The 15,601-nt window shown below is 50.3% G+C and overlaps 6 protein-coding genes across 6 annotated transcripts; 4 read left to right on the plus strand and 2 right to left on the minus strand.

Moving 5' to 3' along the window:
* The first annotated feature begins 370 nt into the window (after window positions 1-370).
* Window positions 371-871, plus strand: SEPMUDRAFT_152199 (uncharacterized protein). Its single transcript, XM_016907298.1, has one exon. The coding sequence runs from the start codon at window positions 399-401 to the stop codon at window positions 672-674; it is 276 nt and encodes a 91-aa protein (XP_016756695.1). The 5' UTR covers window positions 371-398; the 3' UTR covers window positions 675-871.
* Window positions 872-2,747: 1,876 nt separating this feature from the next.
* Window positions 2,748-5,101, plus strand: SEPMUDRAFT_152200 (Di-copper centre-containing protein). Its single transcript, XM_016907299.1, has one exon. It carries the CDS (start codon window positions 2,827-2,829, stop codon window positions 4,753-4,755), a length of 1,929 nt encoding a protein of 642 aa, XP_016756696.1. The 5' UTR covers window positions 2,748-2,826; the 3' UTR covers window positions 4,756-5,101.
* A 692-nt stretch (window positions 5,102-5,793) lies between these two features.
* Window positions 5,794-6,921, minus strand: SEPMUDRAFT_111900 (uncharacterized protein; the record flags this gene model as incomplete). Its single annotated transcript, XM_016900947.1, has 3 exons — window positions 5,794-5,822; window positions 6,238-6,341; window positions 6,401-6,921. 3 exons carry the CDS (start codon window positions 6,919-6,921, stop codon window positions 5,794-5,796), a joined length of 654 nt encoding a protein of 217 aa, XP_016756697.1.
* A 1,817-nt stretch (window positions 6,922-8,738) lies between these two features.
* SEPMUDRAFT_136703 (uncharacterized protein) lies at window positions 8,739-11,543 on the plus strand (the record flags this gene model as incomplete). Its single annotated transcript, XM_016902792.1, has 3 exons — window positions 8,739-8,887; window positions 8,942-9,208; window positions 9,267-11,543. 3 exons carry the CDS (start codon window positions 8,739-8,741, stop codon window positions 11,365-11,367), a joined length of 2,517 nt encoding a protein of 838 aa, XP_016756698.1. The 3' UTR covers window positions 11,368-11,543.
* A 121-nt stretch (window positions 11,544-11,664) lies between these two features.
* On the minus strand, window positions 11,665-12,136 carry SEPMUDRAFT_152202 (uncharacterized protein). Its single transcript, XM_016907300.1, has one exon. The coding sequence runs from the start codon at window positions 12,123-12,125 to the stop codon at window positions 11,901-11,903; it is 225 nt and encodes a 74-aa protein (XP_016756699.1). The 5' UTR covers window positions 12,126-12,136; the 3' UTR covers window positions 11,665-11,900.
* Window positions 12,137-13,803: 1,667 nt separating this feature from the next.
* SEPMUDRAFT_152203 (uncharacterized protein) lies at window positions 13,804-15,201 on the plus strand. The gene is made up of 3 exons (XM_016907301.1): window positions 13,804-14,251; window positions 14,359-14,502; window positions 14,577-15,201. The coding sequence occupies exons 1-3, from the start codon at window positions 13,961-13,963 to the stop codon at window positions 14,934-14,936; spliced, it is 795 nt and encodes a 264-aa protein (XP_016756700.1). The 5' UTR covers window positions 13,804-13,960; the 3' UTR covers window positions 14,937-15,201.
* Window positions 15,202-15,601: the final 400 nt, after the last annotated feature.

Here is a 15,601-nt window from a genome sequence, read left to right on the forward strand (position 1 = left end):
GAGAGAGAGAGAGAGAGAGAGAGAGAGAGTTCTACGGGACGTACATACCTACTATGGTCTACGTCGGTGACGCTTTTACTTCCTACCATGGCAAAGGGAGGCGAGTTTGGGCTGGGACGTGCGAGGAAGGAGCGAGCGGAAGACATCAGAATGATCAGAGGCACAATGGGTGTAATGAACTACGTGTTGAACATCCATGGTATGCAAATTGCCTACCGTGTACCTCCTATGAGCACCCGAATTGCATTGCAAGACACTCCCGAATGGCGTGGTGCAGGCGAGACGTCCGCCCACAGATCTTCTTCACACTGATCACCTGATTGTGCGTGCAACAGAACACTCCTTCTCAACAGCGTGGGTGCTTCAAATCCTTCAATTAATTTATTATAATTTGAATCATGAACGTCCAAAAAAATCTTCTGTGCCGAGCGACCGACGGACGACAGCGGGGAGAAAGCCGACAACTCCATCGCCAAGGAACTGTACTCTGCTCTGCTCTGCTCTGCCAAATGATGCCAATCACGAAAGGTGAGATTCAGGCATGGGAGAGAAAGCCCTTAAGGCCTGGCGGTCAGCCTAAGACTCTTGTTGCACCTGGCGCCAATCGAAATTTTATTGACCACAAGATGGCACACGTCTGGGCGTTCTTGGTATTGCCATTAAGGTGTTATTGATAGCATGATCTCGTTTCGTGACAGCTGTGAGCATCACACCCTGCACAAATTGCCAGTGGAGGTCATCGATATGGGCCATGGCGGTGATTCGAAGAGCGGTTGGCGGCGATAGGTTTGCTGGAGTGGAGGGTTCCGGATGTGATATTCTACTAGCCGCCCGGGGAGAACAGGAACAGGGCAAAGTTTCGCTGGTACAGCCCACTGAGCCCAGTACTTCGGTCGTCCGTCGTTGTTTCTCCCAACGGTTACCTCCTGTAGGCTATTGTAGCTCCTCTGGCAGGGCTGAGCTAGGATGCGCAACGTGCAAAGCGACCTACGAAGATGCCATCTTGTAAGTGACTACTGACCTGTACATGTAACGGTGCTGATCTCGACATGATGCGTGCGTAAAAGTGTCATTGGCAGCTGTTCCAGCCTTCCAGCGCAGGAATTTGGTGGCCCACGTCCAGCGTGTAACTCATGCAGCAGCTCCCGACCTTATGCAAGCCCGCTACACCTAGGAGGTACTACAAAGACCACGCGATAATCATCCACATTGGGAAGGTAGTGCAATGTTGTACATCAATAAAAAGATGGTAGTGCTGCAGAGGGATGATGATGATGATGATGTCGGCGGTGGATGAAGGAGCTCAGCAGCAGCGGGAGGATCAAACCCACTGCATCCAAGTTGTTGGAATCGGTGAGCAAGCCGCCTCGTCTTCCCGTCGAGAGTTGTTGTTGGACTTGTTATTTAGGAGGTATAGGAGGTACGGAGGTGGACGTAGGAGGGTTAGGGCACCGTAGTTGGTAGCCCCCACTAACTGTCCTTGGCAAGATTGATCTTCAGCTTTCTATTTTAGGTAGGAGGTAGGTATCCTCTAGCCAAAAATCGCCGTACCACTACAACAACTCTTCTCATTCTTCATGTTCTTCCGACCTCCCGTCACACATGTCATCACCCATGCAGCCTGCTGCCCGTTCTGCTGTTCACCGCGACAGCCTCTGATCGTGGCTCCATCAAGCACGCAGCGTGCGCCCCGAAGACGCGTGGGAGCGCTCTGGCCGTGGCGCCATCTTTGCGACATGTGTGCCGTCGTGATCCTAGCCTGGCCACGTCGATACAATGCACTGTCAGGTAGAGACGAATAAGCTGCCAGTCATCACCGCCCGGCACCGAAGTCCGAAGCACGCCTCGAAGTACCACCAACCAGACTACAGGTACTGACGACAGGAGAGGAGGGCGCGCGCAGGACCAGGAGCAGCGGCGGGCGGGTAGCCATCCGTCGCAGGAGGTGGAGACTTGAGAGCAGATACACGAGATGCGCGAGGACAATTCATTCGTTGTTGGTCCGCTTGCATTTTGTGTCTTCGCTTGAAAGATCGGCATCACTCCGGCCATGGCCGCAACGTGAGACTATCAGCACGTATTCACAGGCTTCCGCTGCGCTATATAGAAACAAGCTTTGGCAGAATATGTCAAGGTTTGAGCTAACTCTCTAGACAGGGCAAGGCTCTCCTCACCGTGGACGCGCGCGCACTGCCCACCAATCTGGCTCGCCGCCCTGATGTCTTGTTTGTGATTCCGTTACAAACACGACTTGAAATGTCCTCAGTCAGTCCTCAAGAACAGGACTCGTCTCGACCAATCATGCAGACCCATCGGGAAGTACGTGCGGCTCGCTGAGGCTCGCTCTGCTCTCTCTCTCTCTCTCTCTCTCTCTCTCACTGCAGCCACACGCGCGCGCACTGTCAATCGTTCGCGGGGGAAGACATGTTCCCAAGCCGCCGCAGGTATGGAGTCTTGACTCCAATGACTCGCGACTAGTGTATCTAGTCCCCTATTTCAGGACTTCCGTGTCCCGAACACGGACTCTAGTCACAAAGCCGGCATAGCATGACTTATTCCAGTGCACTACGCCACAAGCCCGTATGGCCGATCAAGCGAGCGATGCGCGCTTGTCACAGTGCGACCATCTTGGGCAACGGTGCCTTCCTAGCGAGCGCCATCCCGCTGCGATCATCGAAGGTAATCTCCTTTCATATACCCTTCAGTCCTCTGCTTCCTGCCCTGTTCTCTCTCTTCAGGCGTGCTGTGGTGTGAGCACATTTACTCTCGTTTTTCGAAGCACCCATTGGACATTTCTATGTACCCTTGCATATATATCTTCTCATCATGAAGTTCTCTTCGCTTTCTTCTTTGGCACTTGCCTGCACTTCGATTTTTGCACATCCGGTGGAGCACAATGAAGAGCACAGCGATATCAAGGCCCGTCAACAAAATTACGTTCGACTCGAGGGCGGCAAAGGCAACGCTGTGCAACCACGACTGGAAGTGAGGCAGTTGAAAAATCAACAACCTGACCAATGGAACATCTTCTTGGTTGCTCTGGACTACTGGATGACACAATCTACAGGCGAAGCTGGCTACTACGGTATCTCTACAATTCACGGAGTACCGAGACAGAACTACGCCGATGTCGCACAGTGTTCTACCTGTGCAGGTGCCGATGGCTACTGCCCTCACGACTCTGTTCTGTTCCCCGCATGGCACCGTGCCTACGTGGCTCTTTTCGAACAGGAATTCCTCAAGGTTGCACTTGACAGGGCCAATCAGTTCCCAGCTGCCACCAGGCAACGTTATGTCAATGCCGCGACCAACCTGCGCTTCCCCTACTTCGACTGGGCTGCAGTGCCCCCAAACAACGGCCCCGCCCTTCCAACTCTCATCACGGACAGCAGTGTCACATTTCAAGGACCTAACGGCCAACAGACCGTCAGGAATCCTTTGTATGGATATGTATTCAGGAACGGAGAACAAAGTGGCTTGCTTTATGCCACGTTGAACACCTACACAAAGACACTGCGTTACCCCAAGAGCAATGATCCTAATGCCGCGAACAACTCGCCGCAATGCGCGGCTGCGTTCGCAGGATCTCGTCAGAGTTTGCAGGATCAGATTTACCAGCTTTTCACTGCATGCGACAATTACTTGTACTTCAGCAACGACGACTCGAGTGATAGCTCCGGCCGATGCTCGAACAGTTTGGAGGCGATTCACAACACTGTGCACAACAATGCTGGCGGTCTCGGAGGCAATGGAATCTCTGGCGGTCACATGACCTACCTTTCCACTGCATCATACGACCCAATCTTCTGGCTTCACCACGCCAACGTGGACCGTCTTGCTGCAATGTGGCAGACGATTCACTCCAACTCTTATGGCGCAAGTCAAATCGCACCACACAACACTTGGACCGTCGCCCAGGGCTCGAACCAGGGCCCCACCTCAGGCCTCCGACCTTTCAGAAGACCCGGCACTAGTACCAGCTTCTGGACCACCAACCAGGTCAGAGATTGGAGACAGTTCGGCTACACGTACCCAGAGTTCTCCAACAGCGATGGCAGCGCGGGCGCTATCACTGGCTACGTGAACGCACTCTACGGACCCAACCCATCTGCTACTGCTGGTTCTTCCAAGCGTGAGGCCGCAGCGGATCCAAGCTTGCTGGGGGGAGTGTCAAAGGTGCTGGATGAGCCAAATATCCTGTCGTCGCTGGGTGACATCCTCGCCGACAATCCATTGAAAGCTTCGAACGGCTCGTTGTACCAATACGTTGCCAACATCAAGACTGCTCGCTATGCGCTTGGGGGCTCATACACAATTTTCTTGTTCAATGGAAACCCCGTCAGCGAGGACGTCAAGACCTGGCCCACAGACCCCAACCTGTATGGCCCCATGGGTGTCCTAGCTCAAGAGATGTCTGGTTCTGGCATGAACATGTCCCTCATCACATCCAGTTCGATCCCTTTGACCACCAAGCTGACGTCGCTGTTCGGAAGCGGTGTGCTTGGCAGTCTTTCAGAGCTTGTTGTGGCTCCTTACCTCAAGGAGAATCTGCAATGGCGTATTGCCAAGGATGGTTCCAGCGTCGACCCATCCACCATTCCCGGCTTCGTCGTCACCGTTGTCACATCATCCGCTCAGCCAGCAGCTGATGCCAAATCTTTCCCAGTCTATTCTCCTTTCATTGAGCTTTTGGGCATCACCCAGGACATGGCCGGTGGTGCTAGTGAGACGCAATATGGACCCCCGTCGTACTAGGTCACTTGGAAGCTGCTTAAATTTTAATCGTAGATGTTTTGTACATAGGAAGAAAAGAAGAAGAAGGAGAAGAAGAACAGGAGAATGCAGAGGATGCGTGTGTCGCATGGGATATTTACAGCTGCACCCAAACACCCGAGGAGTGTGTTCCTCCAGGCCCCACGATGAATTGATGACCATACATCGCGAGAATACTTGTCTCCGACAGTAATAGTTACAAGTAATTCAGAGAGTCTTGCGTCGAAACAGAAGATAGAAACCAAAAAACAAAGAAGAATATACATCACACTCGAGATACAATTGATATAATTAATGTACTCATCAGTCTTACTTGGATCAAGTAAATCACCTCCCTAAAACTGTACTAGGTCATTTTTCCTTATTAGTTATATATATATCTCTATATCCTCGAGAAACCTATTGATTACCTAGCTAGGTAGGTACTATACATCCTGAAGAAGAAGAAGTCAAAAGTATCGGATGAGACATCTATAGGTAAGTTCTTACCGTTGCCGTTGCCATGTTGACGCAGTCGTAACTGTAACTGTAACTGTCGCTATAGCTGTCTGTAACGGTTTTGTAACGGTCCGTAACCCGTGACCGGACCCGGTGACTGAGGTGTAGAGATACGGGAGGTTGGGAAATTGGGGAGGAATCGACCGGGAAGGAAGGGAAAGGAAAGGAAAGGTGTAGAGTATCAAGATTGGAAGGGGGGAGAGAGATGGGGAGATCTTAGGCTACCTGACAGGTTGATGGAATGGGCTAGGGATGGATGAGGATGCTATCAACCCAGAGGTTCGAGGTTTAGCTTATAGTAGCGGTATGAAGATTGAAGAAAATGGTATGGGTTGTAGAAAGAGGCTCTCGTTCAAGGGGCTTCTTCTTTTTTCTTTTTTTTTCTGTTTTTGGTGATTCTTCTTTATTTTTTCAAGGGGACTACTTTTCTCATTGGAGGGGGGGCATCTAGATCTCGTAACTAGCATATACATACGAGAAGGAAAAGAAAGGAAAGGATAGAAAGGAATAGAGAGAAAATGTCTATTTCCCGCGCGCCGGCGGAATTATTTCTGTATATATTTGTATATATATTTGTATATATATTTGGGTATATATTTGTATATATATTTGTATATATATTTGTGTATATATTTGTGTATATATTTGTGTATATATTTGTGAGTATATTTGTGAGTATATTTATGAATATATTTGTGTATATATTTGAGTATATATTTGAGTATATATTTGAGTATATATTTGAGTATATATTTGAGTATATATTTGAGTATATATTTGAGTATATATTTGAGTATATATCTGTATATATATATCTGTGTATATATCTGTATATATATATCTGTGTATATATCTGTATATATATCTGTGTATATATCTGTATATATATCTGTGTATATATCTGTATATATATCTGTGTATATATCTGTATATATCTGTGTAGAAGAAGAAGAGAACAAGACTTACGGTTTTGCTGCGGGGGAATTTTGGGTTGATGGGCCCCCGAGTCGTCGTCTTCTAGGTGCAGAGAGAGCGAGAGAGTCGAAGCAACTTGCAATGCTTCTTTTGGTCTTCAAGCAAGGGGAGGGATAGGGGATTGATGACAGAGAAAATCTCTCTCGTCACTTACTTGAATGCAGCGAGCCGCGCCTCCAGCTGCTTGGTCTTTTCTTCGAGCTGTTTCAGGCTCAGGGCGTCCAAGTCAGCATCTGGGTCCTCTTCATTGTCTTTGTTGGCGGCTCCTGGGGTCTGCGAGCTCGAAGGCTCGGCAGTATTGGAGCTCGAAGCCTCAGCCCGAGCCTTGGATGGTTTGTCCTCGCCTACAGGAACAAACTCACAGTCTGGGTCGCGGAACGGGTTCGAGGTGTTCTCGAAACCCTGTCCGGTCGTGTCCGCATATTTGCCAGGGACGTAATGCGGGTGGCGGCGGCAGAGCTCTTCGCGGGCAGTGGTTGGGAAACCACATCCATTCTGGTTGACCGCGAAGCGGACCAACTTGATGGGTGTGAAGCCAACTGAGGGTGCGGACGACGATGATGACCATGAGTCTTCTGATTTTGATGGTCCTGGTGGTGCGGGTGGTCCTGGTGGTGCTGATACTGGTGGTGCTGGTGCCTTTTTCAGGCATGACTTGAGTGGCTGTTGAGACATCTTGGGACTGCGTGTCTGTCTCTGTGTCTGTATCTGTGTGTGTGTGTGTGTGTGTGTGTGTGTGTGTGTGTGTGTGTGTGTGTGTCTGTGTGTCTGTGTGTGTGTGTGTCTGTGTGTGTGTGTGTGTGTGTGTGTGTGTGTTTGGTGTGTGTGTTGAGTTCTAATGACTGGCAGAATGTCGACTTCAGTGCCATCTTATATACCTGGAGGAGTGAATACGACACGGTGTGATCGGTTGCCAACAATGCTCTTGTTCCTGCACTCTCGAACAGAGGTTCTATTGTGCTGTAACAGTGGATTGAGGGAGGAAGACTGTCAACAATGTTATTGTTGCCTCCAAGCTACCGTAACAAAGAACATGGTGTTTGTTCCATTGTCCATTGTTGACAGTCTGTCGTACCGGCTCGGCTTTGTTCTGGCGACTTGCGCAGCATTGTAATTCACGGGGTGTTGTTGTCGATAATGCGCCATTGATGTTGATGGCCAGGAGTGTGGGAGTATGAGAGTATGAGAGTATGAGAGTATGAGAGCGAAGAGATGTCTGTGGCAAGACGCCGCAAGAGAGGCGCCAAGACCAAATCCGGAAAATCCTCAAGCGTAAAGTCCTGTAATCCAAACTCCTTGAAATACTGGAATCCGATATTTGTGAGCGTACCGAAAGGGTAGCCCGTGGCCGTGGCCGTGGGTATAGTATATATATGTGTATGCATAGGTAGGTATAAATGTTCGTATATTTGTATTTGGTGTTGAATACCAGGCAATAGAAGTATATCAGATGGGTGCAGTCAAATGTATTATGTAGGAGATATGGCAAATATATACCTGGTACCTGGTACCTGTAGGCTGTAGTATAGGTACAAACATGTCTTACACACAGTCAGAGTCCTGTGGGACCTTAGGTATGCCTGCAATGGAACAGAGTCAACAGACTGTCAGACTCAATAGAGGATTTCAGAATTTTACGACTTTAGGACGGTTTGGCGGCTCTTCGGCTCTGATGGTTAACTAGACTCCTCTTCCTCTTCTTCTTCCTCTTCCTCCTCCTCCTCCTCTTCCTCTTCCTCATCTTCCATGTGACCAGTATCGGTGCATCCATCTCTCTACATCTAGCCCAGGATTATGATGAGCCTAGGAACGATTCGTTGCATCTTCCATACACACAAAACTGGCACTGATGTTGTTGATGCAGTATACTGGGTTCTTCATGTCCTCGTAGCCAACCAAAAGACCATCTGGAATGCAACCTCCTTTTGTGAGGCTCTTGGAGGTAAAAATGGTTGAGTCTTTGCTTGGCAAGTCTCGACGTCTGGAAGTTGCTTAATTCCTTCTGTACACTGGATGTGAATAGTGAATTCTCTTGCCTTATAACGACCTCGCCCAAGACGCACCTGCGCTCGACCATGTCTGCTTCTACTTCGATCTTGCTACTGCATCTCCTCCGGCCCCTTTGCAAGAACATTGGTCCATACCCATCGTTCATCCTGGGAGCGCTAATCATCGCGCTGGGACTACACCTCATGCTCGTTACGCTCCAGCTTCCCTGAGCAACATATTCCTACTTTCATCCTCGCTGACAGCCCTTCGCCCGATCTCCATAGCGGCGGGCGGACGGACTCTTTCCCAGACTCCTATAATCTAAACCCTGTGTCTAGATTCGAGATCAGGGCCAGGATACAGCCTCATCAGTAAGGAGTTAGTCGACATCTGCCACGACGCAGCCGGACTGCTGTAGCTATGAGCTTGGCTGGGCACCGCGCCTTGCACAGGCATGACCAACAACACCTCTTTCTCTCGTCTCGATTGACGGACCATCAGCAATGGCAGAATACAGCGCTGGAGACTTGGTTCCTAGCACGTTTAGCGCTGGCATTGTGGCAGCCTCGGTCGTCGCCAGCGTCACAGGATGTGTGTTGACCATCGAACTACTCCATCGCCGAGTCACAGCTCTGGGAAGTCTCAGAAGCTGGTAAGTCCGACATGAACCTCGCGATGATCGTCGTAGCTGATGTGATTCCACCAGGGCGCAGACCATTGGCTGCTCAATCTCCTTGGGTTTGGTCGGAATCTGGTGTATGCACTTTATAGGCAACCACGCCATCGTCCTGGGCCATGGACTTCCAGAGTATCAGCTGGTCTATAGCCCAGGCTACACCGTGTTATCGGTGTTTCTGCCGATTTTTGGATTGACGATTGCTTTTTCCACCGCAGAGCTACATGTGAAGCATTGGTACATTCACTGCATGGCGCTTTTCTTGACGGGGGTATTTGCTGGGCTCTCCATTGTCAGGTACGTCGATTCGGGACCTCCTCACTTTGGCTGCATGACTACTGATGTGCCTGTGAAGCATGCATTATCTGGGCAACTTGGGTGTCACAAACTACAAGCTCAAATACAGCGGTCGGTTCCTCGCCGCGTCCGTTCTCATCGCGATCGGGGACTGCCTGGCAGTCCTGGCACTATTCTACCATCTCAGAGAAAAATGGATCAGCTCGTGGTGGAAGCGCGTCGGATGCGCTTTGACATTGGCTGGAGGCATTTCGGCCATGCACTTCACTGCCTCCTGTCGTTGCGAGTACGAGTTCCGGCGCTCCAATACCCCATCAGAAATCAGAAATCGAGACAACCAAATTATCATTTCCGGCGTATGTTGCGGTACAGCTGCGCTCATGGTCCTGGCAGTGCTTGTGCTCGCCCGCGCTCGGACTCGGCTACTGAAAAGCAGGTCGCAGAAGATTATGCTCGCATGTGCAATGTTCGCTCCTGATGGCAGCAAAGTCTTGGTTACGACAGAAGGAGTACTGCCATCACAGGAGATTACTGATAAATACCTGCACCGGACTTTCGACGAGGAGTTTGACATTTCGCACCCCGTATTCCAATGGATCTTCCGCTTGACGCACAACTGGGTTGCTGTCAGTGACCTGATACCGTATATGAGGAGTCATTTGGCGGCCGAACAGGCAAGTCTACGGACAGAACCGAGTCCAGAGCCCAAGGTTGCGAGCTCGCGATCGAGTGCGTTGTACGATGCCCATACGTACAGCAACTATGAGCTGATCTTTCGGGAACGCTTCTGCACGGCGGCATCGTGGCTGGCTCAATCAATGGACATACCACTCGAGCACTTGGGTGTCCTGTATGACAAAGTCATTGAAACTGGCACGTTGCCTGTCGACAAGAAGAGCAGGGCCAGCACGTTCTTCGATCAGAGAACCATGGCCGGAGTGGAAGCCGCCCTTCGTGCGAGCATATTTGGCAAAGGCCAGGTCTTGTTCATTGCTCGCGAACTGATTCCGGGCGAGACTGAGCGGCTGTTGAACTCTGGATTTCGACTTGCGGGCACACAGCATGTGAGCAGGACCATCGCCCACGCCATGCAGATACCACAAGTCACTTTGGAAGCTCACCTGCGTGACCTCCGACGTTACGCCCAGAATATGACCAACACAGAACAGTCCGGAACATACCTCGCATTCTTCGCCATGATGCCCAAGCCCAACCACAAAGGATTTGACGTTGCGGTGCAGAAGAACAATCAGGACCAGCTGCCGGATGTCCAACTCCTGACGAGCGGGCCTTCGCAATGGCAAGCCGCGTTTCTGGACAGCATGGATGGATGTCGTGTTCCGCAGTGCATTGCATTCTGCGACGACTGCGAGGAGCGTCCAGGGGAACATGGTTCGCTCGATGAAACTCAGTTTGCAGCGGTATTCAAGCAAGCGATGGTGACACTGACCGAGCAATTGCCTCGAGATTGGAAGAACGAAGCCAAGTTTTGGGCGAGACCACTCGTTGTTCATCCTCGGTGTCTCGCAAGTCGATCAACGGCGTCCACAGTCTACGCCTTCACCTGTATCGGCGACATGCATACCTCGATCAACAAGTCCGAGTTCATCACTCGCATACCGCGGACGTTCTTCGACGCCAGGCATCGCTGCTACCCCGGCTCACCCGATCATGCTGTTCTGAGGATGGACATATACGCCGCTTTCAGCCCCCTCCTGGTGTGCAAGCAGTCGAGGCGTGATCGGTATCGGCGGCAGGGTAGGCGCGCCATGGAATTGACTGCTGGTCCGATGAAGAAACACCTGCGAACGAGGGACATCTTGGTTGCGTCTCCATCACGAGGCAGTAGCTCTGCCGACCAGTCAGAGCGGCCATCGTTGCACGAGCTCTCGGACCGATCGTTTGGCTCCTCTGTATCAACCAGCAACAGGAACCAGGTCAGATCTCCTGACATGGGCCTGCTCAGTCCGAGCGATATAGTGGTCGATATGAACAGCGAGAATGATGAGTCCTCTCCCGAGGAGAAGGACAACGAAGCGGCACTGCCAGGCACGAAAAGCGCCACTACCACTGCTCCGCTGGAGAAGACATTCGTGGATGAGCTTTCTGCCATCACGAAGAGTCGCTTCTTGCCGGTTTCGACCAAGTGCCATGCTTGAGATGTTGACTGTCTTTGAATCCTCGCCGAGCGACTTCCTGGACACACGAATGGGTGCAACATCAGGGATCGATGACTGCACTGCCATCTCCGTCAATATCTGGCCATCTTTATACTGGGAATCGACAGGGATTCGGGCTTTCTTCTTCAAACATTCCCCTTGGAGCGACAAGTAGCAACACTATAGCATTGGAAGCCTGGAACTATATCATGCCAACGCTCTTGCAATTGGATTCTCAGCAATAGCACAACCTCCGATAGCATGACTGACCTCTTCTTCTTCTTCTTCTTCTTCTCTTTCTTCTTCTTCTTCTTCATCTTCTTCTTCATTACCTCCTTACTTGAGCACTTCTCTCTCTCTTCTCGTCTCTGAACGGTGCTTATGAATCAACTCAGCAATGCTGGTCCCAACAACCGGTCGTATCGCCCGTGGTAATCAATGCTGGTCACAACATGTTTTTGACTCGTATTGCTCATCCTTCATATTAAAAGCGAGGCGAAGGTTTAATTTGCTTGGCGCTTCAGAAAGTCCATTTAGAACTTCTTTGTGCGCCTCTCGTGCTTGTTTGTCCACTTCTCTCCAACTTCATCAACCACACCTGGCCCCGTCGCTTCACAGATATCATGTCGTGTGCTATATCCTTTGGGGGGACATCTTGGCCGGCGGCGTGTCGCATACTGGACTAGCAGGCTGACCACGGCGCATATCAGTCGATTACTACTGTGATGCGGTGCAACCACAGCGGCAGAGACATCCATCACGCCATCTGTTTTGCCGTTGGCTTTATCATGGACGACGATATGAATGATGGATCTAGACCTATGTCTTGGACCGCAGCGGCAAAAGTCCTCCTGGAATGGCGAATCAGGCGAGGCTGAAGGTCGGAATCTTGCCGCCTTGGATAAACCAACACATGGCAACAAGGCGCAGCTTTCTTCCCCCCCAAAACAATGTCGGCGCGGAAAAAAATAAATATATCAGGGCATCCTCTTTGCATCTCGCACTATGGGACCTGTCAGGGGGCGGGGGTGCTGGAAGCAGATGTTGGCAAGTCCGCTTGTGGCCGTATTGGTTCATGGGAGGGCATTTTTGGTTTTTCTTTTTAAATTGCTGACGGACTCTTTTGGTAGTAGTGCACTAATAAGCTTGCGTACTACTAGGCTACTTACTATCGCTGCATGGACACCTTGTCTAATCGTACACAACTCATTCTGGTTGGGCATCGCCTGGCCACGCCTGCAAGGGGTAACGAACTCGCCGTACACAGGCAATTCTGGATGTGCCCAATGGTGGATGCCGACTTTATCCCACGGGCGATCCGTCGAGGGTCAAGTCAGCGAAACCCTGACTCTGCCTTTGCGGCTGCTTTCCGGCCAATGAATCCGTTCCTGGGGACGACCAGAAATATCCACTTATCGGATGAGCACCATCTCACTATCCGCCATGCCATCTACAAGGTATTGTACCCAGACTGCGGGTCTTCACTTCCCGGGCGTAGATTATGATTGCATGAGCATGCACTCCATGCTTTCGCTATACGGACCCAACAATACAGGTATGTTGACACATCCGCTCAACATATTCGTAACATGTATTCAGCTGGCACTTTCGATGGCTTCGACAATATGTTCTGACCAGACCATACCGCAGACCTCCCAACAGCCTGAGTGCTATCCTGCTCGATGAGAGACATCTCGCCTGCCATGGCATCAAGTTCCAAAATCTCAATGCGACATACCATGAGACATCAAGACCCCTATTCCGGATCCAGCCAGGGTCATTAGGGCCTCCACATCACGCTAGCAGGAGGAATCTCCCACTAGTCTTACCAAGTGTGACGGACACGAGCACATACCACATATCTGCAAAATGTGATGGCCTCATCCGCCTTATGAATTGCGATTGAAAGGCAATGGAGCAACTCGGTCCAGTTGTTCTTGCGTGTATAGATGACGACTTCCATGGACTGAAGGGACACCGTACCGTATCTCTCCAGGACGGATAGGGAAGGACGGAGTGGGGGGGAATGTTGGTAAAATGTGATCAATGCTGGTCAGATTTCCGACTGCTAAACTCGTCGACCATACCCACAGGGTTCACAGAACAGGGAGAGCTGATTGCTGTCATGCCCTTATAGCGCGTGAGCTATCGCCCGATGCAGCGCTCAGCTGGCCGCACGTCCCGACGATGTCCTTTTCGGCATACCAATGATCACCAATGCTACTTTCGATGCAAATCTCACTACCCGTGATTACTGCTTCTTGAACGACCAATAGGGCCGTGGCGCCATGGTGGTGTCCATCTATGAACGTGCACACCATGCGGCGATAGCACGAAGGGGGTCATGAACCTCGAGCAATTGAAAGAGTATAACTCTTTTCCCCCCTTCACTTGCGTTACTTTTTCCTTTTCTTAAAAACACACTTTTCCAACCTGCAGTCACTCGTTTAAACTACCTTCCGCACGACCAACACATCTCCATTTTCCCCTTCTACACTCGCTTTCCTCACACCTCACCCCAATCGTTCACCGGCGTGTCCCTCCTGCTTTTCTCTCCTTCAAGAAGAACAAAAGAACAAAACAAACGAACAAGATGCAGTACCCACTCTTCGCCGCTGCTTTCGCAGCTCTCGCAGTCGCCGCTCCTGCGGGCTACAGCACTGCGCCAGCACAATACGTCACGGTCGATGAGCCCACGTTGATCAACACCTACAAGCCTGGTTCGGACATCAAGCCTGTGCCCGTACCTACCAAGGAGGATGATGGTGTTGGTCTTGACATCGACCTCGGTCTGGATCTGAGCCTTGGTCTGGACTTGGGTATCAACCTCGATATCGATGCCACTGTGGATGCCATTATTGATTTGGCTACCGACATTGATGTTGTATGTATTACCACTGAAGAAGAGGGGGAATTGAATGCTTCGAAAGAAGAGCCCTTTTTATTATTGTATGGGGGTTGTGACTGACCTTTACTTTTTTTGCCTTCTAGGACGCCGACCTCAGCATCGATCTCGACATCGGAGCTAAGATCAAGGCTGCTGTCTCTGCTGGTCTTGACATCAAGGCTGACATTGATGTCGCTCTTGCCATTGACGCCATGATCAAGGCTGCCATTGGCATCGACGTTGACGCTGTAAGTTGAATCCATCCCCCTCTACGCCAACAACAAAAAAAGCAACACTTGTCTCTAACACTGTCTCTCCCCAGAACCTCGACGCCTCAATCCGCGCCGCCATCGGCGCCGACGTCTCCATCGACATCGAAGCCGTCCTGGACGCCATCATCAACATTTCCCTCGACGCCGACCTCGATTTGGACCTTGACCTCAAGGCCAAAATCGACGCCGACCTCGACCTCTTCGCTCGCATCCAAGCTGCTCTCGACATCGATTTGGACTTGGATGCCGAAGTCCAAATTAGCGCTGTTGTCAATGCCATGCTGAACTTGGCCACTTCGGTCGGTATCGATGTTGATGTGTCGATTGTCGTGGATGCTGTCCTTGGTGGATCGGGTAAGACGAACACTGTCGGGACTATGTGTCAGGCTATTCTTGCTGCGGCTTCTTAAGTTGCTGGAGATGGGAGGATAGGATGAATAGGGAGAAGGGGGGTTCTTTTTCGGAGAAGAGAAGAGGAGAGGAGAGGAGAGAAGTAGGTAGTTGAAAAGGTAACCTTAATTCAGAGGTGTTGTGTGTGTATGTGGGAGGTTTCTTGTGAGGTTTTTAATTTTTTACAATTACGTGGTTATGAAAAAGAAGGGAAATTATACCTACCTTAAGATGAAGATGATTAGTGGTACCTTTTATCTATCTTTACTTTACCTTGAGAAGTTAAGAGAGATTTTGAGAGGTATTCATTCAATTCATTATTTACTATTGTGTATATATGTATGGTGAGTAAGTGTGTAATGATGTATGTGTATACCTGTCTGGTATAAGTATGGTTTTTACTAATAATAAATATCCTTTTTGCTTTGTTTTTTTTTTTCTTTCTTTCTCTTTCTCTTATACGTTGCTATGTCAAAAAAAAGAAAAGAAAAGAAAGCAAAAAGGCGGAAAGACTGCCTGCCTACCTGCCTCTCTGTTCCTATGGGCTACCTTGCCTACAATTTGGAAGAGAAGAACAAGAAGAAGAGAAGGCTAAGGAGGAGGAGGAGGAGGAGGAGGAGGAGGAGGAGGAGGAGGAGGAGGAGGAGGAGGGAGGGGAGGGGAGGGAGGGGAGGAGGAGGAGGGA

This window comes from Sphaerulina musiva (assembly GCF_000320565.1).
Source record: "Sphaerulina musiva SO2202 unplaced genomic scaffold SEPMUscaffold_12, whole genome shotgun sequence".
Lineage (NCBI taxonomy): Eukaryota > Fungi > Ascomycota > Dothideomycetes > Mycosphaerellales > Mycosphaerellaceae > Sphaerulina > Sphaerulina musiva.